Source organism: Macrotis lagotis, chromosome X (genome assembly GCF_037893015.1).
Source record: "Macrotis lagotis isolate mMagLag1 chromosome X, bilby.v1.9.chrom.fasta, whole genome shotgun sequence".
In the NCBI taxonomy this organism is placed as follows: Eukaryota; Metazoa; Chordata; class Mammalia; order Peramelemorphia; family Peramelidae; genus Macrotis; species Macrotis lagotis.
Window position 1 is genome coordinate 578800242 of NC_133666.1, and position 26422 is coordinate 578826663.

At 34.0% G+C, this 26422-nt stretch overlaps 1 protein-coding gene across 1 annotated transcript; it reads left to right on the plus strand.

Annotated features, from left to right (window-relative positions):
* MED30 (mediator complex subunit 30) lies at positions 1-26167 on the plus strand. The gene is made up of 4 exons (XM_074201357.1): positions 1-282; positions 8775-8933; positions 10330-10440; positions 25805-26167. The coding sequence occupies exons 1-4, from the start codon at positions 115-117 to the stop codon at positions 25898-25900; spliced, it is 534 nt and encodes a 177-aa protein (XP_074057458.1). The 5' UTR covers positions 1-114; the 3' UTR covers positions 25901-26167.
* Positions 26168-26422: the final 255 nt, after the last annotated feature.

Sequence of the window (26422 nt, forward strand, 5' to 3'; positions counted from 1 at the left end):
GTGTCTCGGGCCCCGGAAGGGCCGCGGGCGGGGGAGGAAGCCGCTCCGCGGTGCCGGGCGCGGGCCCAGCGAGCCCAGCGGGCCCCGCCGCCGCCGCTGCTCCGGCTCGGCGGCATGTCCACCCCGCCCTTGGCCGGGGTGCCGCCCGGGGCCTTCGCCGGCCCCCAGGCCCAGGCGGCCCGCGAGGTCAACACCGCGTCCCTGTGCCGGATCGGCCAGGAAACCGTGCAGGACATCGTGTACCGCACCATGGAGATCTTCCAGCTGCTGCGGAACATGCAGGTGAGGCGCGCCCGGGGCGGGGTGCGAGGGGGCCTGCAGCCGGACACGCGGGAAACCCAGGCAGAAATGCTTCCGGTGCTTTTCCCAGACTCACACACTCCAGGCTCTGAAGTAGGATTTGAACCCAGATCTTTCTGAGGCCAGGTCCAGCCCCAGAGCCCCTGTGCCACTTACTTAGCTCTGGGATAAACACAAAGAAGGTGGGAGGGGGCAGAGCCCCTGCCCTTCGGGAACTCAGAGCCCGGTAGAGGGTACATTCCAGCAACTTTGTGCATAAAAGCAAGATTCAGACAAAATTGGTGGTAATCTGGGAAGCGCCGGCATGAAGGGAGGCCAGGGCGGGCTTGCAAAAGGGAGAGTTTTCCCTGAGACGGGAAGAAAGCCAGGTAAGTGGGCCGGCACAGGGCAAGCAAATGCCGAACTGATTCAGGCTGTGATCTTTGTTGTTTCCCTGTGACACTGACACTAGTATTAAAACTTATAATTTTTAAAGTATTATTATTATACATTTTACATACGAAAAGATTTCAAAATCATTCTTCCATAAAGCTTTTGAATGGAATTTATTTCATTCCCCCCCCTTTGTTTTTATTTTCTTGCGTCTATTACCGTCTGTCATCCAGTTCAGTTCTAAGAATATTTCCAGTATTTTTTATTTATCCTTTATCCAGATGTTGTATTGTTTCATTGGTACTTCATGACAAGATATATTTGTTTTTTAAAGAGGACTAGCACCTCTGCTGTCAGAACCCTTTTCAGGGTTGCCTATCCACTTTAGGTGTCCACCCGTCACCTGTGGTTCCAAGTCACGCCCCAATAAACCATCTTAGCAGATAGTTTAACCCAGAGAGAAAGTGATGGGCCTCAACTCCTTTAGTGAGTTAGAGGATATCAACCCAAGCTTGTGAAGATGTCCCTCAGCAGAATGGGCTTTTGTTCCAGTAGACAGGAATGCAACTGAAGAAGGTACTTAGAGCTAGGTCAGTTAATGAAAATGTCAAAGTTTTCTCTCGCAATACATTCAATTTTCATCATTGCATATCATGGAAATATTGTAAAGATTATCAGATTACCTTTTGTTGGGGGAAAGAAAGGACCGGGGAAATCGTAAAATTCAAAACCTTGCAAAAAAAATGATTGATCAATACTATTGTATATATAACTGGAAAACAAAATACTTATATAATTAAAAAAAAGAAAATGTCAAGGTCATCCACTGCATTTGGGACCATGGCCAGTTATCTTGACTTTGTCTTGTCACTGGACTTTGACATCTCTGGAAGAGAGACAACTTTGACAACTTTGCATTTGTACCTCACTTGCATCAAATGCACTTGAGTCAAGACATTTCCTTGTGATGCCATTGATCCTCTTTGAAATTGAAGTACAAACAATAACAATACTTTCCAAAGTTACCAGTAATCATTTAATTGCAAACTCTAATAAGCTAACTTCTTCTCAATCTTTGACACTTCCAATCTCCCTCTCCTTGATATCATACTGTTTTTTCTTTGATTCCCCTCCCACCTCTCTGACCCCTTCTATTGAATCTTCATCCAGGACACATCCACCAACTGCAAGTGTTCTCCAAGACTTTTATTCTTCCTTTTCTTTTCATTTTATTCTATTTTGATTACTCACCTCATCATTTCCCATGGATTCAGTTATCTTTATGCTTATGATTCTCAGTTCTATTTATCCAGCCCCCAACCTCTCTCCTGTCCTGTAGCCTTGAATCTTCCAACTAGACATCTCAAAGTCAGTGTTTTGTAGACATTTTAAACTCAGCATGTCCAAAATTAAACTCACATTTTCTCTTAAGCCATATTATCTTTCCAACTTCTTATTACTTTCAAGGTCTGCATTATTCTCCAGTCACCCAAGCTCTCAGTTTAGGTACCATCCTCAACTGCTCACTCTTTCTCATCTCCACTCTTCCCAACCCATCCCAACCCCCTCACTATTTCCAATGCTGATAGAAACCCTGATCATTTCATTCATGGTCTGTTGTAATAGTTCCCATTCCTGTCCATTCAGCTTTCTTACCTTGCCACTCCCCTATACAATTAACTTCAGTGGCTACCTTTTACCTCCCTGACCAAAAAACTCTCACTGTTTGACTTTTAGAGTTTTTTTTTTTAAGTCATTTATTACTTGGCCTCTTCCTACATTTCACGTCTCCTTACTCCTAATGCTCTTTAAAAACTCAGCATTTTATTGGCACTGGCCCCCTTGATGTTCTTTGCAGTGGCACTTCAATGCCTGAATGTGCATTTTCACTAGATATTCCATATTCCTTTGATTCTCTTGCTCATCCAAATTTGAAATCAGGTCCTCTTGACTCCAGACCCAGTGATCTATCCATTCAGCCATCTAGCTGCCTCACACTTTGTGATTAGAACAATATAAATATAAAGAACAACAGCAGAAGTTAAAGCTGATTGCTGTGAGATTATGATGATCAAATTTGGCCCCAAAGAAGAGATAAAAAGATACCTCCCCAAAGAAGTGGGAGATCATGACTATGGAATACTGTTTATTTGTCAGAACTTTTCATGTATTGTTTACTTTTAATGGTTTTGTTTTCCTTTCCTTTATTGTACTAGAGAACTCTCTGGAAAAAAATAGCCCAAGAAGGACTCAGGTTGAGAAATATGGGCAACAAAAAAATCAGTGATATTTATTCATTCATCCATTTATTTATTTGCTTGCTTTTAAAAGACTGATTAAACTAATTCAGTCTTATCAGCAGGATGGGAGTGAGCTTTTCATCCTTCAACATTAATTTTATTTTTTTCTGGATGTGAGGTTGTTGGTGAGCCTCTTGGTTGTTGTTCCTGTTTTAAAATTTGATGTTCTTTTATTGCTAATGATTTGGAGCAGTCCTCTTTTGGTTGTTTGTAGTTTACTATTCTTTCAAGAACTGTCCTTGAACTATTTTTTCATGTCCTTTGATCATTGGTAGTGTGGGTCTCAAAATGTGATCTGGGGACTTTTGGGGATCCTTAAGATCTTTTTAGGAGCTCTATGAAATCAGAATTATTTTCATAATAATACTTAGACATGTACATTTCTCATATGATATACTTAAAAACCCTGGTGGAGGGGTTTCTCAATTAATTTTAAAAGTAAAGGAGTCCTCTAGGTGGAGCCAAGATAGCAGAGTAAAGCTAGGGACTCCCTTGAGCTCTTCCCCCAAACCATCCCAAATACATTTAGATAATGGTTCTTAAATTCTATAGTGGCAAAACATACATAAAGACTGAGTGTAGAGTGGTGCAGTAGGGAACCAGCCCCAGCAATCCAGGAACAGACAGTGGGGTAACTAAGTCAGTGGCAGCAGTGGCAGTTTCCAGACCTCTCAGCCCAGAGATTGCCAAAGACAACTTGGAAGGTCAGCAGGAAATGTCTCCTGCACCAGGAAAAGAGCAAAGCATAATCCAGTGCAGGTGTTCTCAGTGCAGACCAGACCCCAACAGACTAGGAGTGGTTCTTGGGAGCCACTGAGTCAGCAGAGGCAACTGCTTCTGGAGTTCTCAGTCCTCTGTTGGTAAGGGGATCAGAAGAAGATGATGGGTCGCCTTACTATCACTGAGACAGGACCCTGTTGCTTTGCTCAGACTCAGATCTGGGCCCCAGTTTGGGTCCCCAGTCCCAGGAAGAGGAGCAGAAGCACAACAGAGCTTACTGCCATAGCAGAGCATTGACTCTCCTTAAAGATCCAGGGCAGAAAGGAGTTCTTATGGTATACATAGATCCAGAGCACAGGTCAAGAGAGTGATCATAACCTCTCCTTAGATCATAAGACCTTAGAAGAACTGAAAACTTGCAGATCCCTACATGTATCTTTGAAAATATATGTAAAAACCCCCAAAAGCAGTATGTCCTCTACCCTGGAAGCCAAGTCCCACCTTAACAGAGAGTTAAAATCAAGTTCTAGACTGGGGAAATGAGTAAGCAACAAGAAAAAAAATCTTACCATAGACATTTACTATGGTCATGAGGAAGATCAAAATACATACATTAAAAAAGATCACAAAGTCAAAACTTTTATATCCAAGACCTTCAAGAAAAATATGAATTGGAAGAGCTCAAAAAAGATTTTTGAAAGTCAAGGAAGGTAGAGGAAAAATTGGGAAGAGAAATGAGAGTGATGCAGGAAAATCATGAAAACCAAGTCAGCAACTTGGTGGAAAAGATACCAAAACATCCTGAAGAAAATAACATCTTAGAAACTTGGAAAAATGGTTCAAAAAAGCCAAATTAGAGAAGAATGCCTTAAAAAAAAGCAGAATTGCTAAATGGAAAAGGAGATGCAAAAGTTCAATGAAGAAAATAATTCCTTAAAAGATAGAATGGAGCAAAAAGAAATTGATGACTTTGTGAAAAATCAGGAAATAATAAAGCAAAACCAAAAGAATGAGAAACTAGAAGAAAATGCAGAATATTTCATTGGAAAAGAGGTTGACCTAGAAAACAGATCCAAGAGACATAATTCAAAAATTATCCGACTACCTGAAAACCAAGATTTAAAAAAGCCTAGTCATCATCTTTCAAGAAATTATCAAGGAAAACTGCCCTGATATTCTAGAAGCAGAGGGTAAAATAGAAATTGAAAGAATCTACCTATCACCTGCTAAAAAATGTCAAAAATGTTATAGTCAAATTTCAGAACTCCCAGATAAAGTAGAAAATATTGCAAGCTGACAGAAAGAAACAGTTCAAAAATCATAGAGCCACAATCAAGATAACCCAAGATTTAGCAGCTCTACTTTTAAGGATCATAGACTTGGCATATGATATTCTGAAAGGCAAAAGAGCTTGGATTGTAGTCAAACTGAGCATATTCTTTCAGAGGAAAAGATGAATATTCATTGAATTAGAGGACTTTCCTGATGAAGTGATCAGAACTAAACAGAAAAATTTGATCTTCAAATACAAGACTCAATTCAAGCATGAAAAGGTAAATTATAAGGGACTTAATGATGTTAAATTGTTTATATTACTGCATGGAAGATGCTCCTGATAACTCATTTGAACTTTATCATTAAAGCTGTTAGAAGGAGTATATACAGACAAGGCAACAGGTAAGAGATGGATTTGAAGAAATAATATATTAAAAAGATTAAATTAATGGATGAGAGGAATGTATTAGGAAAAAGGGAAAAAGAGAGATAGAATAAGGGAAGTTATTTTACATAAAAGAGGCAAGAAAAAACTTTTGCAGTGGAGTGGAAGAGGGAGGAGGTAGGGGAAAATGAATGAGCCTTAATCTCATCAAAATTGTCTCAGAGAGGAAATGGCATACACCTTCAATTGGGTATAGAAATCTATCTTTCTCCAGAGGAAAGTAGGAAGCAAAAGGGATAGGAATAGGGAAGGGGAGGGTGATAGAAGGTAGGGAAGATTGTGAGAAGGGGTAGTCAGATGCAAAACACTTTTAAGGACAGATAGAATGGAAAGAGAGAGAAAATAAATAAGGGTGGGGGCAATAAGATAGAAGGAGATACAGTTAGTAATAGTAACTCTGGGAAAAAATATTGAAAGAAGTTTCCCTCCTAAAGAACTCATTTCTCAAACATATCTCAGCCAAGTTTATAAAAAACTAAGAGCCATATCCCAATTGATAAATGATCAAAAGTTATGAACAGTTTTCAGTTAAGGTTATTAATGTTATCTATTTAAATCATTTTTTAAAAAATATTCTAACTCACTATTGATAGGAGAAATAAGGGCTGGAACAATTCTGAGATACTATCTTATACCTATTGGGTTCACTAATAGGAAAGAGAAAGAGAAGTTGACAAACATTGGGGAAGTAAGGGAAAATGAGACATTAATACACTGCTGGAGGAGTTCTGAAGTGATTCTACAATTCTGTAGAGCAATTTGGAACTATGCCCAAAAGGCTATTAAAACCATGCCTGCCCCTTGACCTAGCAGTGCCATTGCTTGGTCTATATTCCAGAAGAGGTGAAAAATGAGAAGGAAAAGGGCCTATATGTATAAAGATATTTATAGCAGCTCTTACATGAAAAAATGCATTGAGAAATATAGACCACACAATGTAGGATGATTGACTGTGAATGACTTAACCTTTTTCTCAGCAATATTGTGACCCAAGACAACTCTGAAAGACTTTTGGTAAAGAATACTTATCCATCTCAAAGTCAGAACTGACTTTGTCTGAATATAGACTGATGCATCCTTTTTTTTAAAACTGTAGTTTTCTTGGGCTTTCTCTTTTTCTTGGTAGGGGTTATGTTTACTCTTGCAGTATGACTACTGTGGTAATGTTTTTCATCATTACACATTTCTAACTTATATCAATTAACTTTTTCAATGAGGAGAGGGGATTGAGGTGCATGAAAGAAGCATAATTTGGAACTTAAAACATTAGAAGTGAATATTGAAACTTGTTTTTGCATGTGATTGGGAAAAATAAAATAAAATGGAAAAAAAAGTAAAAGGGTCCTAATATCAAAAACTTTGAGAGCCACTACATTTTCTTTCTCACTATAAATTTCCTTGTGTTTATTGCATATGTATTTTGTGTGTATGTTTATTTATATTCTTGTTACCTCCCCAAATAGAATTTATAAGTCATCACCTTGAAAGCAGGAATTGCTTCTTTTTTTTTTTTTAAATTATCCCTTATGGCCAACTCAGTGTCTGACATACAGGAGGAATGTAATGAATGTTTCTTGATTGATTGTTGAATACTCTATATACTGCTAAGATATAAACCTTCTATAAGACATTTGTTATCATTTTTTCCTAATCAACTTTTTTCCTGCTTTATCCTTTGTGCATTCATTTTAGATATGCAAAAGCTTTTAATTTTATGTAATTGTATGTTTGTTTTATTTTTGAAGTCTATTCCAACATTTATTTAGTTAATAATTCCTGTGATCATGGTTGCTAATATTATCACCATTGATTTTTCTGTATCCATTTGCAACTTGATGTGCCATGTTGCTTATTTTTTTCCCTACTTAAATTCCAGTTTACCCAATATTTCTTTTCACATAGGGAGTTCTTCTCCAAGTATTCTTTGTTATCAGATTTATTAAACACTGGGATTATTTAATTTCTGTTTTTTGTAATCTAGTCTGTTCCATTTAATCTACTGTAATCTTATTGAACTACTACCAGGTAGTTTTAATAATTACAGTTTCTTATGTAACTTGAGGTGAGAAATTTTTTTTTTCCTCTTTAATTCCTTTTCTTCATTGCCCTTTTTGTTCAAGGTAAGAATTCCATTTATTTAAGATCTACATCAGTGTTTTGTTTTTCTCTCTGTTTCTTTTACTGGAAATGATCGTTTAAGATAAATGAGTGCCATAGCTTATGGGTTCTTAAAATTGGTATGAAATTTTAAGAAGTAGACTTCTTTAGAAAAGAACTTGAAATAAAAACTGAATAAAATATTAAGGTGAAAACTACATTTACTGCCTTCTTTGAGCATCATAACTGTCCTATCAGTTTTGTGTAGATATTTGAGAAATTAATATCTTTAGTTGTGTATTATTTAAAATTTTAAGTAGAGTCAAATATTTTTCGGCATTTCTAGTTTTAATTCTCAACTGTGTGGAGCAGCTACAAACTAATGTTAAAGAAATATTTTTTTCAAGCTATGATTTACTTCAGAAATTACAAAATACAGTGCAGTTGATTTTACAGGTATTATTGTATTACTAGGCATGGTGGTGCATATCCATATTCCCTGCCATTGGGGAGACGAAGGATGGTACATTTTGAGCTTGGAAAATCTGTACTATAGGATTGTTAAAATCAAGTCAGTATCCTTAGTAAGACCAGCACCAATACAGAGAATCCCTCTAGAGTTGGAGGACCATTGGATGCCTGAAGAGGGCAAACCAGCTCAAGTCAGAAGTAGAGAATAGCAAAGCTTACATGCTGACTAGCAGTGGGGATCAGGTACATGATTGACCTCAGTAACTTCCAGCCTGTGTGAGACAGAAGATTCAAGTTTCCAGAATAAAAATTATTGTACTACCCAGTAACTTTACTGCAAAATTGTACTTCTTGACATCATATGAAACTTACAGTTATAGAATTGACATCATGTTGAATTTTATATCAACATCTCTTATAAGGTTGTAAGTTCCTTGAGAGCAACAGCCATATTTATTTTTATATTCTTCAAGCATTAAATAAATGCATTAAGAACATTAGACCATGCCTTATAAATGAATTGCTTCTAGGGTTAATTTATAGAAATGAAAAAACTTAGTTTTTTCTGTCTGGCAGAAGGTCTAGTGAAAATTTCTCTATTTGTAGGAACTAATTGTTTCTTCAGGGTGGCTAATCCTCTCTATAGATACAGATGGTAATTTCTCTATACCTTCTCAAGTATGATGATTATCAAAGTGATTTTGTTTAAATGCTCTTTATGAGAAAAAAAAGTCTTGTGTTTTCACTGCATTCAATGTTTATCATGTTATTTTTGTTTTTATCTAACCAATTAGTTACCAAATGGTGTCACATACCACACTGGAACATATCAGGACAGATTAGCTAAGCTTCAAGATCATCTCCGTCAACTCTCTATCCTCTTCCGGAAACTAAGATTAGTCTATGATAAATGCAATGAAAATTGTGCAGGATTGGATCCTATTCCAATAGAGGTAAGTTTTAGTGGGGGAAATTTGGGGCATTCATCAGAAAGTAAGACATTTTTTATGACAAAAGTGACAAGAGGAGTAAAAATTCTCCACGTCTATTATTTCAGTACAGTAGAATCTTAGCTATTGATTTTCTTTTTCTAAAGAAGACAAAGAGAGATATATCTATTAAAAAACAACCAGTTGTTGGATATATTTGTTTTTTAAATTAATAAGGATTTATTTCTAGTAAGAATGTTGAACTACTTTAGTCAAACAATTTATTATCTATCATGTGACCTGAACACAAGGTATAATGCTCTGAATTTTGAATCTGAACCAAATCTTACTTCAGCTCTTAAGTCTGATTTCTTGTATTAATCGTTTTTTATTTATTTAGCTGTAATCTTGTTTACCAGTAGAACTGCCAATGTTTTGAGAAATGAAAATATGTCAGACTTTCATAAAAGTTTTATTTAATTTTAAAATTGCTATATAAATGTTAGTTGACATTCTCAAGATTTTATTAATAATGCCAATTCAGATTTGAGATTTGGGTTGGTATTTATCTTTTTTACATTTCAAAACAGTTGCTTAAATATATAATATAGTTGAGTAATAAAGGTGTATTTCAGTTACATTGAGAATGTGATACTTCTCTTTGGTAGCTCTTCAGTATCAATCTGCTTTGTTTCCAAAGGTAGAGAAATAAATTTCTCAGTGCCCTGATTTTCTTCTTCAATTCAATAATCTGTTCATTTATTCATTGAATAAATTAAATTCAATAAATTTTTCATTCATTTATTTAGTACCTAGTTGTTGTGACCATATTGATAAAATTGATTGATTTCTTTTAAACAAAGACATGAAAATTATAATGGACATTCTAGGTTTATATTCAGATATATTCTGTTCTGAAATTTATTGAAAATATTTAGAATTCTTGAAAAATCATAATACTATTTGATTATACTTGACTGAACTGAACTTTAACTTTAAGTTGTCTACCTAAGTTTGACAAAACAAAGCATAAATTGCTTTTGGTGGAAAGAATGTTGGACTTTGGAATCAAGGACTTTGGATTCCAATACTGTCTCTTCCATTTACTACCTTTGTGACCTGATCTCTCTGGGTCTCATTTTCTTCATTCATAAAATTATGGAATTGGATTAGATGATTTCACATGATCTCTTCTTAGTTTCATGATTCTAAAAATAGCTTATTAAAATGATAATGGTTAAAAATATTCATAGTTTTCAACTCTTGAAAATATAATCTCTTTGAAACCATCATTAAAATATACTTATGTGTTATTATAAACATGCTATTATTTTCTATGCTGCAAAATAGCAATATGATTCTAAGCTTTGAGTTTTCTTTGTGTTCTACACATTTTAACTTTTTCCTCCCATCTTTTTAGCAACTCATTCCTTATGTGGAAGAAGATGGCTCAAAGAATGATGACCGTGGTGCTTCTGGCCAACTTCGTTTTGCTAGTGAAGAGAGAAGAGAAATTGCAGAAGTAAATAAAGTGAGTGATTATTTTACATTTCTTGTTAGTAAAATATTTAAGTGATTTCAAGATGGCTAAAAGACCTTATTATAGAATCATTGAAAGGAATATCTTTTATCCAAAGATTATTTTAGAGACTAAAATAGGGATTCTATAAATATCACAGGTCAGCACATATACTTAGAGGAGAGAAACTCATGCAGAATTTCTTTCTTTTTGCTCTAGACAGCTTTGTCAATCCATCAGTAAGCATTTATTAAAAGCTTACAGTCTTGATTTGGCTGATTTCACAGCAGAATAGAAGAAAATTTTTAAAAAATATGTTTTTAGAGGTGGATAAGTTGCTTTAAAAAACAACTCTGAGAGTCGGAAAAATAAAATAGTATTATAATACACTATAATAATTGATATTTATAATAGTGATAGTTATGAAGATTATGAATTATACTGAAATATGTTATTTTGAGAGGTCAGATAATTATCTATTTTATTTCATCCTTGGTTATAATATTTGTTTAGTAATTGTTTTTTAAAAGTCAGTTATAAAAAAAGCATATTTAGAACAAACAACATAAAATGTTTTACTTATCTTCTTTTGCTTTGGGAAAAAATTTGAAGCTTTAAATTGGTTAAGTTTTTTTTTTTTTTTAAATGTTTGGTTCCTTGGGGGAATAGCCAGCCATCTTGAAAGTTCAGTTATATGGAACTTATTTTGTATAAATTACAATTGTTTTAGATCTATCATCATGACTGCAACATTGCTGCATGTTAAATAAAATACTTGCTGATTTATTGATTTATTAATAATAAAGTTGGAAGAGAATTTTGAGTACATATGTTAAAACCCTTAAAAACTGAAGTTCTGACTTCCCGGACTGCAAACTTCCAGTACTACTTGAACCTGATTAAAGAAGAAATTGAGAGAGGTTTAACAAAATAAAAATTCAATAAACATGCATAATGCTCATTTGAAGTTTTTGAAGTCATTATGCAAGCTTTAAGGATCCCTTTCTATTTACCTCAATAGTTTTAAATCAGATAACATAAGATTATTTTAGTGACCTCATCTAGATTTTATTTTTGTTTTAAGATTGTGGCACTCATCTATTTGCATTGCAAATTTTTCTTCATAAGAGAAAAAGACTTGTAAAATCAGTTGTATTTTTTTGCATATTTTTCTATTTAAAAATTTTATTGTTTATTTTTGATTTATGGAAATAAAACTAGCATTTCCATAGCATAATAGACAAAAAAGATGATTGAAGGTGAAATTGCAAAATCTATTATATACAGCTTACTATTCCATGAATACATATAAGAATCATCATGTGATTTTCCCCTTTTTTCTTCTCCTTTCCCTCTAAAGATGGCCATCATTAATCACAAACACATGAAGATATATATATATATATATATATATATATATATATATATATATATATATATAATATATGCTCTGGATGCAAACATATATCCCTTCATAAGTCATTTGTGACTGATTTGGGTATTTATTATAGTCAAAATGATTTAGTTGCTCATATTTGTTCTTGAAACAATATTGCTTTTATTCTCTTGGTTCTGCATATTTTATTCTTTATAGAGTAGTTACACATTTCTCTGAACTTGGAGCTGCATAATATACTTAAGAGACTACAGGTAGTCAAATTGAACAATTATATACTAGAGATACCTGTTCCATTTAGTTTAGTGTTATAAGCACAACTCAATTTTTTTCCTTGATAAAAGACAGCTTTCATATAAGATATGTAGATTAAAGTTAAGCAAGTTCTGTACCTAAGGGGAAATTAGAATGATTTCTTAAAAAAAAAAATGTTTACTTAGATGGATCCTTGATTCCTTTTTTAGCTCACCACAAAACTTATTTTAAAAATTCTTCCCCTTCCCCCATATCTCCTCATCTCCCATGCTAAACTGAAAACCTTTTACTTGACTGAGAAAATTGAGACCATTTATGATGAGGTCCTTGCTTCTTATAGAATGACAGCAAGAATCTTAAAAAGTCTTTTCTTGTTTACACTTCCCCATTTTCAGGTGAAGAAATTAACTACCTATTAGGTACAGACTTTGCTGATCAAACATTTCCTTTGAAGGAAGAGATTTGCTCTGGATCACATAATGTCCAAGGCAAAATTTAAACTCAGGTTTTACTAAAGCAAAGATTAACTCATTATCTGCCACATAGTGCTGTCTATTAAAACCTCTTGGCATCATTATCCACTCTCTCTTCATTTCATTTTATCTCTTATAATATGGTGGCCCCTTTTGCTAAGACCAACACCTTTTCATATGCCCTTGGTCCCATCTCCTCCCAACCTCTCCAGCATGTCTCTCTAGTCATATCCTTTTCTTTGGTCTTTAATGTTTCCCTTTCTATTAGTTTCTTTCCCTCCTTCTTTCAGACATGCCCAACTCTCCTCCATACTCAAAAATGTTGATGTTATTATTCTATAATTATTACCTTTCTTAACCAAACTCTAGAAAATGATGTCTTGTTAACTCTTATTTTCTCTGCCCTCATTTTGCAATCCTTTTAAATGTTGCCTTCAGCGCTTGTTATTCAATTGAAACTGCTTTCTCCAAATTTGCCATTAATCTCTTAATTGCCAAATTTGATGGGTTATTTTTAGTCTCAATCCTTCTTGTCCTTTCTGCTGCATTTATCACTGTTAACTGCCCTTGGGTCCCAGATGCTTAAATTCTCTGAGTATTCTTAGTTCAATTCTAACTTGTCTGATCACTCCTTCTCAGCTTTATTTGCTAGATCTGTATCATCTATATTATGCCTCCTAGCGGAGGGTGTTCTACCAAGTTATATCTGGGGCCCCGTTCACTTTTCTGTCTATATTCTGTCCTTGACCAAGGCCCCATTGAGTCCCTCAGATTTTAATTTTTATCTTTATGCCAATGACTCACAGATGCAGCTCCATTAGTCTCTCTGAGATTTAGTCCTTCATTATCAGCTGCCTCCTGGACATTCAAAGTGATATTGTGAAGGGGTCTCATATTCATCATATACAGATTAGAAGTCATTATGGATGACATCATAAAAATTTATCAAGTATGTCCCAGACATAAACATTGGGGATGCAAAATGAGACAAAAACAGGTCCTGCCTAAAAGGAGCATACAGTTTAATGGGTAGACAACATGCAAACAAAGCAAACTATATTCAGAATAAATAGGGAATACTTAACAGAGGGAAGGAACTGTAAGGAGGAGTTGGGACAATCTTTCTGTTTCTTAGGAAGCTAGGGGAGTAAAAGCTTTGTTGGCTGGAAAGGCAGGAGGGAACTATCTTTCCTTCAAATTTAACTGTTTTGTTAAAGATAGCACCATTCTTTTAGGTTCACAGCCTCAGCACTAGATTAACTCCTACACCCCCCCCCCCGTCATTTCTACTCTATATCAAATATATAACCTTGCTGTTTCTACTCTACAACATTTCTTGAATCTGTTCCCTTTTTCCTGCTCTTATAGTCATGACTCTTGTTCAAGGCTTTATCCCTCTTATCTGTAGTATTGCAGTGATCTCCTACTTGATATCCCTGCCTAAAGTCTCTTCCACATTCTGTCTACTCTCCACAAAGATTCAGTGTTGCAGATATGACATGACTTCTCCTCTTCAACAAACTCTAGTGTTTGTTATCCTCTAGGATAAAATATAAATTCCTCTTAGGCTTTTAAAATCCTTTACTACCTGAACCCAATCCTTCCCACACTCAACTAACTATCTAACCAAATTATCCTCTATTCTTCATACATTACATTTCTGTAATTCACTCCTTTCTTACCTTCACCTCATAATTTCTCTCTTTTGAGTCACAGGTCAAGCATCATATTCTGCAAAAAATATATTTGAATGCCTTTCTTACTATTTTGTATTTTTATATATATGATTGTATATGTATTTGTCTCTATAATCCATAAATGGCTTAACTGAAGGAATGGTTTCATTCTCTGTATTTTTAACCCCTCCTTATATTACTTAGTACACTCTTAAGAAATCACTCATTGACTGACTTGTAATTTCATCTGAGTATTTTTTTTCTCTTTGAAAATGCACAAACTCACTATGCCCAAAAGACAATAAAACTATGCATAACCTTTGATCCAGCAATACCACTACTAGGTGTGTATAGATATATGTGTGTATATATATATACATATATATATATATATATATATATATATATATATATATATCCCAGAGAGGTCACAAATAAGGAGAAAAGACCCGTGGATAAGAATATTCATAGCAATTCTATTTGTGGTAGCAAAGAATTAGAAATTGAGGGATGCCCATCAATTGGGGAATGCCTGAACACATTGTGGTATATGAACATAATAGTATATTATTGTTCTGTAAGTAATGATGAGCAGTCAGATTTCAGAAAATCCTGTAAAGACATAATATATGAACTGATGCTTTCATCTTCCTCAGTTTCCAATATCATTATTTGTCTGCAACATTTGTTCATGATATATATATATATATATATATATATATATATATATATATATATATATATATAAAATCTGCTGATTCTACCTGTGCACTACCAACCTTTGTGTCTGTATGTGTATGTGTGTGTATTGTGTTTACCATCTACTTTGTTTATTCATGGTGGAGTATTAGGATGATTTCTATGATGCCACTAAATTTTTATTAGATAGTGTCTTAGTACTCTAGGACATAATTCAATTAGCATCTTGTCTTCTGCAGATTGGAACATTTTGACATTGTTCATTATTATCATTAATGTTGTTAATCTTGTTACCTTTCAAGATAGACAATCTTTCTGTTTCTTAGGAACCTAGGGAGATCAATAGGTTGAATGGAGAAGGGAGAGCATTCTATTCATGAGGGACAGCCAGAAAGAATGCCCAGACCTGAGAGATGCATGGCTCTCATTGGACAGCCAGGAAGCCAAGGTCACTGGTAGAAGAGTATATGTTGGGGAGTAAGGTGTTGGCTGGAAAGGCAGGAGGGAACTATCTTTCCTTCAAATTTAACTGTTTTGTTAAAGATAGCATCATATGTTCCATGGAATCTCACTTGATTGAATACTTCTCCATTTGGTCCACTGAGTTCAGTGATCACTCCCTACTCCCCACTGACTTCTCAACTAGCCAACATCCTTGCTGCCACCCATGGATTTCAACTTCCATCTTTCCCCCCCCCTCCCCCTCCTTTTTTTGAAACCTATTCAAATAAACTGCCATTGCATTGAGAAAGAAATATGCCAGTCTGGCTCTCCCTTGCCCTCTCACATCACACATCCTTGAATTTTTCTGGATTAAAGTGCCCCTCCTCTTCCACCCATGTCCCTATTAGAATATAAGGGCAAGGATTGTCTTTGCTTTATTATATCCTCAATTCTAAGCACAGTATTTGGTATATGCTGAACACTTAAATGCTTTTTCATTCATTCATTTATTCATTGATGCATGATCTCAATAAATGCTTAATTGAGAACTCTCCTAGCTGATGGGGAGCTTGCTCTAGATTTTTTTTTTCCCATTAAGTTAAAACTAGGAAGCATAATGATATATCTTGGATACAGTATTTCATTAGTAGTATGTTGGACATACCCATTTGTTCCATTTTTTCATCTATTCTTTATCCTTCTTGCTGTTTCATCCTTAAATGCCCAGGAATTATATAACATATCTCTTACTAGATTTTTCTTGACTTGTTTTTTCCCTCCACTGTTTCTCCACTGCTCATACTCTTCCACCATTCTACGCTGTAAGATTTTACTCTGTAAACCTGTGTTATAGAAATTTGTGATGTAGAAATGTGAGGCTTCTGCATATTCTCCAAACACTGATTTCTTATGCTTTGCTTCTAAACCTTGTGTGTCCAGTTGTTCACTAAGTAAGAAAGTAGACAGTGAGGTGGTGCAGTGTGGATAGAACACAGGCCTTGGAGTTGGGACAACAAGAGTTTGAATGTGACCTCAGACACTTGACTCGTGTTAGCTGTGTGACCTTGAGCAAGTCACTTAACCTTGCTTGCTGCATGTCCAGGGCCTTCTCCAGTTGCCCTGATCCATATCTGTCCACTGGACCCAAATACCTCTGGAGAGAAAGTAAGGCTGGTGACAACACAGCAACCCCTCACTCAAATCTAATGTATATGCTTGTCATGGCATCACCTCCCTGGTGTCATGGTCTTCTTTGAAAATGAAGGACAGGGGCAGCTAGGTGGTGCAATGGATAGAGCACCAGCCCTGGAGTCAGGAGGACCTGAGTTCAAATCTGTTCTCAAATAGTTAATAATTACCTAATTGTGTGACCTTGGGCTTGACACTTAAGCCTTGCAAAAATTAAAAAAAAAAAGAAAAGGAAGAACAAATATAAATAAGAAAGTTAGATGATACTTTGGTGGATCTTGTCAAGTTCTTAGAATAACTTTATTATCTAAACCATCTTTCTTAGAATTCATTTTTTAGTCCTCAATGTTTTTCATATGCATATTTGTTGACACATTCTTTTCTTTCTGTAAATCTTATTTTTTCCTTTTTTTGTTTTTTAAACATAAACAAAAATACATGTATTCAAACTTTGGAATACTCTCCTTGTGAGAAGGGATTGTTTCATTTGTTCTTGTATACTCCTTGCCTAGCAAAGTGCTTTTCACACAATAAGGAAGTACTTTTAATACATGCTTCTTAATTTGATTGTGTTTCAACCTCTGGATTAAAGGCTTATTAAGTATTTAAAATTAGAAGAAAATAAAACTTTGAAACAGACTACTTGATAATGTCTAGTGCAAAAAAAAAAGAATTCTTGCCACCCTGGCTCTCTAGAAAAAAATATAAAAATGGGAATTTTAAAGGTTAGGTATTTGAGTAAATCAGACATTCTTTTAAGCACCTTATTCTGTGCCAGGCCCTGTGGTACTAGAGATCTAAAGAAAGGCAAAAGACAGAAGGGCTCTTGCCCTGGAGGAGCTCACAAGCTACTGGAGGCAACTCGGCCACATTTAATGAATAGGGAGGGATTATAAGCATTGTCCTTCTGTTTTCAAAGACCATCATGCCATCTAGCTATCTTTCTATCTATCTATCTGTTTATCTAAACAGTTATGTTTAATATAGTAAGGGGTGCTCTGTGCAAGCTATGGGCCACTGATATATATTAACCTCGTTCTTTCCATTCCATATTCATCATCTGAGGTCAAATGAAGATAACCTTCACCACATGGAGGCATTTTTTTATTTTACAAATTCTTTTAAATTGCTGTTTGTGATGGAAAAAAAATTTGTGAATAGTTTTTATTTTGTTGAAGTAAAATTGAGAATATATGTTTAAGAATTAAAGCATTTGGATGGAATGTCACATTTGGCATGAATATCAAGTAACCTACCATGACTTTTGCATACATATATTTTAAAGTATCTTCTATACTTACACATTCACCTGTGAAAGTATCAAATTAAGCACAGCTGATGAATTTTGAAAATAGCAACTGTCAAACTCTGTTAAATCAATCAATGGCAAGATTGTATATTTAAATCATAGATAGTCATGAAAATGTATTTACATTTTTCTAACCACTAATAAGCATAGCTGTCAGTTTCACTTTTGATAGTTCTGTGACATGTTTTGGCTCCTGATATTTTACTTGTATGCTAATTTGTTTCTTGACACTCTGTGCCATAATCATATTTTGAGAATGTATGATAATATAAGCCTTTCTTTTTTTAAAAAAAACATGGTGTGTGACTTGACTGTAGTTAAGTATTATCCTGGAAAATAAGTCTTTGTGTGACACCAAGGTAACAAATTATAAAAAGTTAACCTTATAACATCAGATGATAAACTTTTATTAGACATTTACTATATGAAAGGTGATGGGAATATTAAAAAAAAAAAGCAAAAATAGGATCTCTTTTTCCTAAAGAGCTCTCATTTCTAATGGGAGAAAACAAGGATGAATGGATGAGTGGATAGACAGAGAGACATATAAAATATACTAATTTATGTTCACACACACACACACACACACACACACACACACACACACGATGAACTGTAGGTAATCTCAGGAGGATGGACTTAGCCATTGGAGGGACTGGCAAAGGAAAGTCTCTTACAGAAGACAAAATTTGTGCTGAGTCTTTGCTAGGAGACAGGTGAGGAGAGAACATTTCAGGCATTGGGGGCTACCAGTGAAAAGGTATGGAAGATCCTTTCTGAGGAAAAGCAAGAAGACCAGTGCCCTGGGATCATAGATAATTTGGAAGGAATAAAATATAAGGAATCTTGAAGGTAGGAAAGGATCAGATTATATGAAGGGGTGTAAAAACCACAAAAAGACTATAGAGAACCATTGGAGCTTAATAAAGAGAGTGGAATGCTTAAGTCTACACTTAGAATATTCCACACTTTTTAATGTCCATATCCATATACATGAACATATGTATAAAATCATAAGTGGTTTCATATATACCAGAGCTTTAAGACATAAATAAGCATTGTTTTTCAAAATAAATGAGAGTTTAGGTCCCTTTTAGCACAAAAACTTGATTCCATTACTTTGATTCCATGTCCTTTGAAGACTGTATTATTTATTTATCACTATTAAAACATCTTTGGAATAGTCTTTGTGAAGTTTCAGAATTGGTTTGTGTCACACAAGAAATTGTCTTTTTTTACTTTAAAACTCATACTTTATTTCAATCCAAAATCAGTATCCCAAATGTTTGCCCTCTTTTGCCTGTTTTTGTAGAGTTCACAAACTAAGAATGCCCCCAAGGCAATGTGGTTAAGTGACCTGCCCAGTTCACACAACTAAGTAATTATTAAGTGTCTGAGGCCAGATTTGAAATCAAGTCCTTCTGACTCTGAATCCATGTTCTATCCACTGTGCCACCTAGCTGTCCCTACATTTTTTTAATATAAAATTTTAATGTGTGCTAAATCCTTGCACTTCATGATCTTTTTTTTAAGGACTCTGATTTTATGTTTACATTTCTTATTTAGGACTTTAATTTTTTTTAAGTCAGAAAAAAGGAGTTCAAATTTTAGTGAAAAGATTTTATTTTGAAAGATTTTTGGTGTTTCATCTAACTTGGGAAGGATTGAACACATGGTAATGAACTCATGATAAAAGAATTTCATTCTTTCTGACAGTATAGACCTTTTATGAGACATACAGTATATATTTTTTTAGGTTTTTGCAAGGCAAATGGGGTTAAGTGGCTTGCCCAAGGCCACATAGCTAGGTAATTATTAAGTGTCTGAGACTGGATTTGAACCCCAGGGCCGGTGCTTTATCCACTGCGCCACCTAGCCACCACCATGCATTATATTTTGATGCCAAAAGTTAAAGCAGCAATACCAGAGTAAATAAAATTACAGGTTGATATGTCTTTGGTGTAAATCATTTATGGTGTTGCCCAGATTATTCCATAAAATGCTAAGGAAAGCAAAAGTTCCCAGATAATTTTGGCAAATAAAGGAAGAAAAGAAAAATTGTAAAGAATGGCAAGGAAAAGTAAAAACATGTTAATGAAAAATTTACAAATTTAACATTTCCTAAGGCAGTTGTAAGCAAAGTATATAAATCATGGCTATAAGTTCATTCAGTCAGCATAATTTTTGTGCCAGAATATATGATAAACACTAGAGACGCAAAAAGAGACAAAATAGTCTTGTCTGCAAGAAACTTAGAATCAAACAAATGAGGACTGCAAAGAAATATGTACAAAGCAGCCTACATACAGGATAAATACGAAATAATTAGCAGAGGGAAAGTACTAGAATTAAGAGTTGGGGAAAGCTTCTCATAGAAGGTGGAATTTTAGGAGTTGGAGGAAAATAGGGAGGTCAGTAGATGGTGCAGAGGAAGGAGAGTATACTAGGCATGGAGGACAGTGAGAATTTGAAAGCTGAGAGATGGGAGTGTTTTTGTTGGGAATCCAGAAGGTCACTGGATGGGAAAGTATTTCTTGTGGAGTAAAGTGAAAGAAGACTGGAAAGATAGGAGGTATGTGGATTATAACAGTATAACAGGCTTTGAAAAAAACATTTTGTATTGCTTTTGGAGGCAATAGAAAACCTCTGGAGTATATTAATTGAAGTGTTATCCAACTTTAAGATGTGCTGCTGCTGCTGCTGATAATGATGAAGAAGAATTGGATTCATCTGAAGGGTTTCAGATTTAATTTACTGTAGATTCAGGGGGACTGCTCATGGGATACATATAAGTTAGTAGCAAAGTTATGATTGAAGCCCAAGTCTATTGACAAGAAATTTCTGGAGAAGGAAAAGCTGAAGTGAGGATGTGGTAGTTTTCTTTCAAATAGGACAAAATGTGAAACAGGGATTAAGTCATTCCAGAAGTCAGAATTAGGAACAATTTATGAAGTTGTGGCAAGGTAAATTTAGACTTAGACTGGGAAAAACTACACTGTAAAAGAATGGGTTCTCCTTCAGTGATCTTTTAGAAGAAGATGAACAAGCATTTGTCATGAATGTTGCACTGAGCTTTTAGTTCAAGTAGTAGATGGCCATTGGAATACCTTTCAGCTCCAACATTCTGACTCCAAGCATTTTTTGAAATGTTTTGAAAATGTTTCAAAAGTTCTGAAAAGAACCATATGAAAAAAATTATTGTATGTCACTCTGTGGTATAAATCTCAATGGGGATAAATTATTATGAACCTTGTGAAACACTTTTAAGTTCTCCATATGACAATGTTTTATGTAATTGTTTCATTTATGCTTTGTAATCAAAATACATATCATAATTAAATATTCAAAATAGATATTTTGCTTTTTCACATAATATTTTTGTTTTCCATTTTTGCAATTGTCATGAACTACATTCCATTTTACTCTTTGTACCAATAAACTAAAATAGATAGCTTTATCTTTCTGAATCAAATTGAGGGGTTATAAATTTTGTGTTTTTGTTTTTCTTTCATAAAAATTAAATTGTTATGAAAGCCCTATTGAGGAAGATCAGTAGTTAAGGTTTTGAAACTTACTGCTAATTATTCTTTAGGGTTGCAAGTGAGTGTTGCACATATATTAATTTGTATAATTTTTAGTGTAGCCTCTCTAAGGTAATATAATCAGATTGATTATTTTATCTTTCCTTATCACCCCAATGGCTGTTTTGTATTTTTTTTAACATTAAATCCGTATCTGGAATATCCTGAGCTAAGGAGAAAGTTCTTTTGTTCATTTCATTCATAGACTTTTTCAAAGGTTCTTATTTCAAGCCAGTCTGATGGAACTACCAGTCAAGAGTATTTGAATTGTTCTGGAGAGTTTCAGATGTAATTTACTGCAGATTGGGAAAGACTTCTCATATGATAATATAATGCTTAGTTTAGGACAGAAAAGTCTCTTAGACAATTTTAAAAATTACTCTTCTCCTTCAGCTGCTTCATAGAATTTTTCATATCATTAGGGAGATGACTGTTTATTGAAGAAATATCTGCCAGTATTCACACATGTATAAGCAGATCTGATTTTCGGGGAACAAGATGTCGCACATTTTAACAGTAGCCTCCTTATTTGGGTTTTAAAAATGATTTCCTCTGTTGTTCATTTCTTAAGCAGTTATGAAGTGCTTCGTGTGTGTAGGGCTTTACGAAAGTTAGATACTGGGGCATAATTTCCAAGGTGATAAGCTGGGAAATGTGGAGAGCATAAAGTCATGTGCCCTGAATGAAGCCTTCTCCAGAGGCTTGTGAAAGACAAATAGGGAAAGTGAATTTTCAGTTCCTTAACTCTGCCCATAATACAAGACTTCACTTATTGGAGGGAACAAAATATGAAGAATAGAGATTAATTTAAGTAGGGGAAAGAGGTTTCATATCTTCTGAGGATTAGGGACAAGTGAGTAGATCTATGTAAACTCCTGGCTATTGTACTATATTTCTCAAATAAGTTCTTTAGAAAAATATTTTTTAAGGCAAACTCACTTTCATAAAATATCAGCTATTATATTACAGTAACATAAAAATAATTCATCATTTTCTCAAGGATTCCTTTCATGTGATCTGATTTTAAATTTGCATTTTTCCTGTCTGTCATTGTAAGGCTTATTTTTCTACTTACTAGTATTTTGATTTTATTTCTGGCAGTGTGGCTGACAAGTAACTAAACTATCAAGATATATGCTTCAAAATGCATCAATAACTAAGGAATTAATTTAAATGCTCCTAGGATAGTGTCGTTTTTGCCTTAATTATATTAAAGCTTGCCTCTGTATATTTATATAGAAAGAGGCAGGTTGGTGAAGTAGACATATCATTGACTTCAAAGCCAGGAAAGATGTGGGTCAAAGTCCTGCCTCTGATACTTATTTAATATGTGTTCTGAACAAGTCACTTAAATTCTCAGTTGCCCCAGGTGACTCTCCAAAACTGTAGGGTGCAAATAAGATACTGCCTAAATTGGTACAATGATCTTCTTCACTGGTAAAATCCTTATACCAGTGACGTTACAACTCCAGTACCTCTTCTTTATAGTCTTTGGACTTTTTTTTTTTATCAATATTCTCACCATATATTTAGATGCTTCTGATCCTTTCTCATTAGATGTTCTTAAATTTAGAAATCCATAAATGGGACAATTAGCAAGCATATTTCTGAATCTGAAACCAGCAATAATATTATTTATATATTTAGTATTTGGAATTATTCCAAGTGCCTTTCCTTCATGTCTCTGTGAAATAAGTAGTACAACTATGATTATTCCCATTTTGTAGATGAGAAAACTGAGGCTCACAGAAATTAAGGAATTCAACCATAGTTAGATGATTTGTAAGTATCTGATTCATGATTTGAAAATTCAGGGCTTTGACTTAAGTACTCTTTTAGGTAAGCCATTCACTCAACAGATATAGTCTTTGTTAATATTATAATCAGATTTATATTTACAAATGAAGAACTTAAAGTCAAGCATGAAATGGGTTTGATTTCTACTTGTGACATTTAATAATTGTGGAACCATAACTAAATAAAACTATAAAACTGCTCAGAAAGTAAGCTTTGTAAAGCATTTTTCAAGTAAAGCATTTTTCAACAGATATATACATATTCATATATATATATATGTATATGTAATCTACTGTGTATAATCTGTGTGCAGTGAGGAATACACAGCAGTCAGTCCCTATTCTTTTGAAACTTTTTAGTCCAATGAGGGAGATAAAAATCTATAGACAGAATTATAAGGTATAATATGAGAGATGTGAAGGATCCCGGCAATTTAGGGGCAATATCATGTAATTAATCATGAACTAAAATAACTGGCAGTAAGTATGAAAAGAGTTTGATTTGTAATGATAATGTTTTATATGTTTATTGCTTTCATTTTACAAAAGAATGTTCACATAATTATCTTTTGTCCTTATAACAACTCTATGAGCCAGGAAAATAATTTTTATTCCCATCTCATGGTTGAGAAAACTGAAGCTTGAAGTCCAGAAGTGACTTGCTCAGTCTAAAGTGACAGGATCAGCTTTAGAATCCACAGTTCTAACTTTCAGTACTTAGTAATCATAAATAATAGTGATCATGAAAAGCCAAAATTAAGATACTTCTTTTAATATAATATAAATACATTTTTTCTTTGGTAGTAAACATAATGTCATTTTACTTTTTTGAAGAAGATTATTTTTATTATGCTTATTTAAACACTCATCAATAGAGTATAATATGGACAGAAATATGAACAGATAAATATGCATTTAGACCTCTAACCAAGTCATTAATAAAAGTGTTTAACAGCAGAGTCACGCAAAGATTCATGAGGCACTTCATTTTCTGCCACATCTAGTAAACTTAGATTTAGACCATTCCATTGTAATATTGACTATATAGCATTGACTGTAACTCTGTCAAAAGAGGAAATAGGTTATTCTGGTACAACCTATTCTTTATGAAGCCTCTCATATTCTTTTTTTTTTTCTCATATTCTTTGCAATTGTTTCTTTTTTCTAAGTTCACCTAGCCAATAAAGGCTAAAGTTAAATCAGTCTTAAAGGTTTAGGTACTAGGGACAGATGCTCTAAAATGAACATTAACATTATCCCCCCCCCCATCCCTTTCTGGTCAATAAAAATCCCAACTAAATATTATGAGCATAATGTAAATTTTACAAACCCAACACCAACATTTATATCACTGTGGGTATTTCTTTTGCTTGTATCATAGCCATTTTCCTAGTAGTTGACTGGCCACTTTCAGTGGATACTGATATGATAACTGTCAAAAACTGTTTGTTCGGACCAATGGAAACTTTTTAAGCTAACACCTCAAAGATTTTAATCCTATACAGTATAGGGATGAACACATATCTTAAAGAATAGGTGATTGATATGATGGATTTATACATTTTATGTTATATATTTATATGCCTCTACCTTAAATTTTTTTTTTAGGTTGTAAATAAAAATGATTTTGTTTCCAGAGTTGTAAAAAATTTTTCTTTATAAGAAAGAATTACCTTCAGATTTTTATAGTTATGCCCAAGGGAGTATATCTTCCTAGTAGCTGAAATAATATAAATCAGGTGGTCAGTGATGATTCTTAAGAGTACCTCAATGCTGACTCACCCTTTTTTATGTCCAAGTGTCAGAGTCAGGACTTGAACCCAGTTCTTTCAGTTTTTTCCTCCACTCTATCAATTTTGTTTCTGTCTGCTTTCTCAGTTTTGTACAACTATTTCTAAGAATTAACACTAAGTCTATCAAGAATATACTTGACATGCAAAAGAGAAAACTTTTGTAAATGATTATCAGCAGATGAAGTTTTCAGTCACACATTTGACTAAAAGACCCATTTAAAATAAGATTCTTCTATGTTTGTTGTTTACTAATGACAAAGAAATATTTGATAAAAACAAACAACTAACTCTAAAGGGCCTCACAAAGCAGTATCTCATGTTTTTATTAAGATTCCTCAATACATGAAATTGCAAAGCTAGCTTTTCAGTGACTCAGTTTCTTAGTATCAAATGAAGCCTAAAATACTTTTATCAAAGGTAACTCATCAATATGAAGTCTTCCATGTTATCCTGTTTGTAAGAGATACTTTGCTAATTGTACCAAATTCTAAAATTGTATAGGGACTCTCTCCATGTTATTGATGATTATTCAATAGAAAATTAGCCTAATCATGTAAAAGGGAAAAACAATATAAGAAGTCTACCATGTTATCCTGTTTGTAAGAGATACTTTGCTAACTGCACCAAATTTTACCTTAGTTGCACTCTGCAACATTCATTGTATTATTATTATCATGGTTATCCTTATCAATCTGTTAAATTAATATCATAAGCTAATGATATACATTTCATCTGATATTTCTGATAAACTTTGTCTTTTCTACAGAAACTCAAACAGAAGAATCAACAGCTGAAACAAATTATGGACCAATTACGGAATCTCATCTGGGACATTAATGCCATGTTGGCAATGAGGAACTGAACTGATTTTTAAATTTCTACTTTAAGACTTGCATAACTATTTTGTTCTCAAAATTGTTTATTTTTGTCTTCATCACAATGTTGCAAAACTTAAATTATTGTTCCATTATCTCAGATGTGCATTAAATATTTGCTTTATAGTTTAGGAAACAATGTATACTTTCCTGTTAAGTACAGTAACTTCTTGACAGTTCTTAATTTGTTAGTTTTCTATGACTCAGCAATTATGTGAAAAGATCAGAATCCAATTTTGTTATTAAATTTATTTTTCTTGAATTGTTTTTTCTAGATTTTGTCTTTTTTATTGAAAAGATTAATTTTGTAGCCGTTTTAATATCTTATATTCAAGTAACTTTCAAAAAGTTACTCACTTATTTCTAAATTTAAAAAAGTCAAATTAAGGATTTATGTTTATATATTTATATACATAAATACATAAACATTAAATTTTCCAAATTAGTATCAATGTAAAGACATACTTTCTGTTGGAAGACTGCATATGGATCCGATTTATTCAAATCTA

What these genes read in the sequence shown, in the direction of transcription:
- MED30 (XM_074201357.1), top strand. Translation starts at nt 115, where the DNA reads ATGTCCACCCCGCCCTTGGCCGGGGTGCCGCCCGGGGCCTTCGCCGGC. An exon ending in TGGATCCTATTCCAATAGAG is followed by an intron (nt 8,934 to 10,329) that starts GTAAGTTTTAGT and finishes CCATCTTTTTAG; the next exon opens with CAACTCATTCCTTATGTGGA. An exon ending in AAATTGCAGAAGTAAATAAA is followed by an intron (nt 10,441 to 25,804) that starts GTGAGTGATTAT and finishes TCTTTTCTACAG; the next exon opens with AAACTCAAACAGAAGAATCA.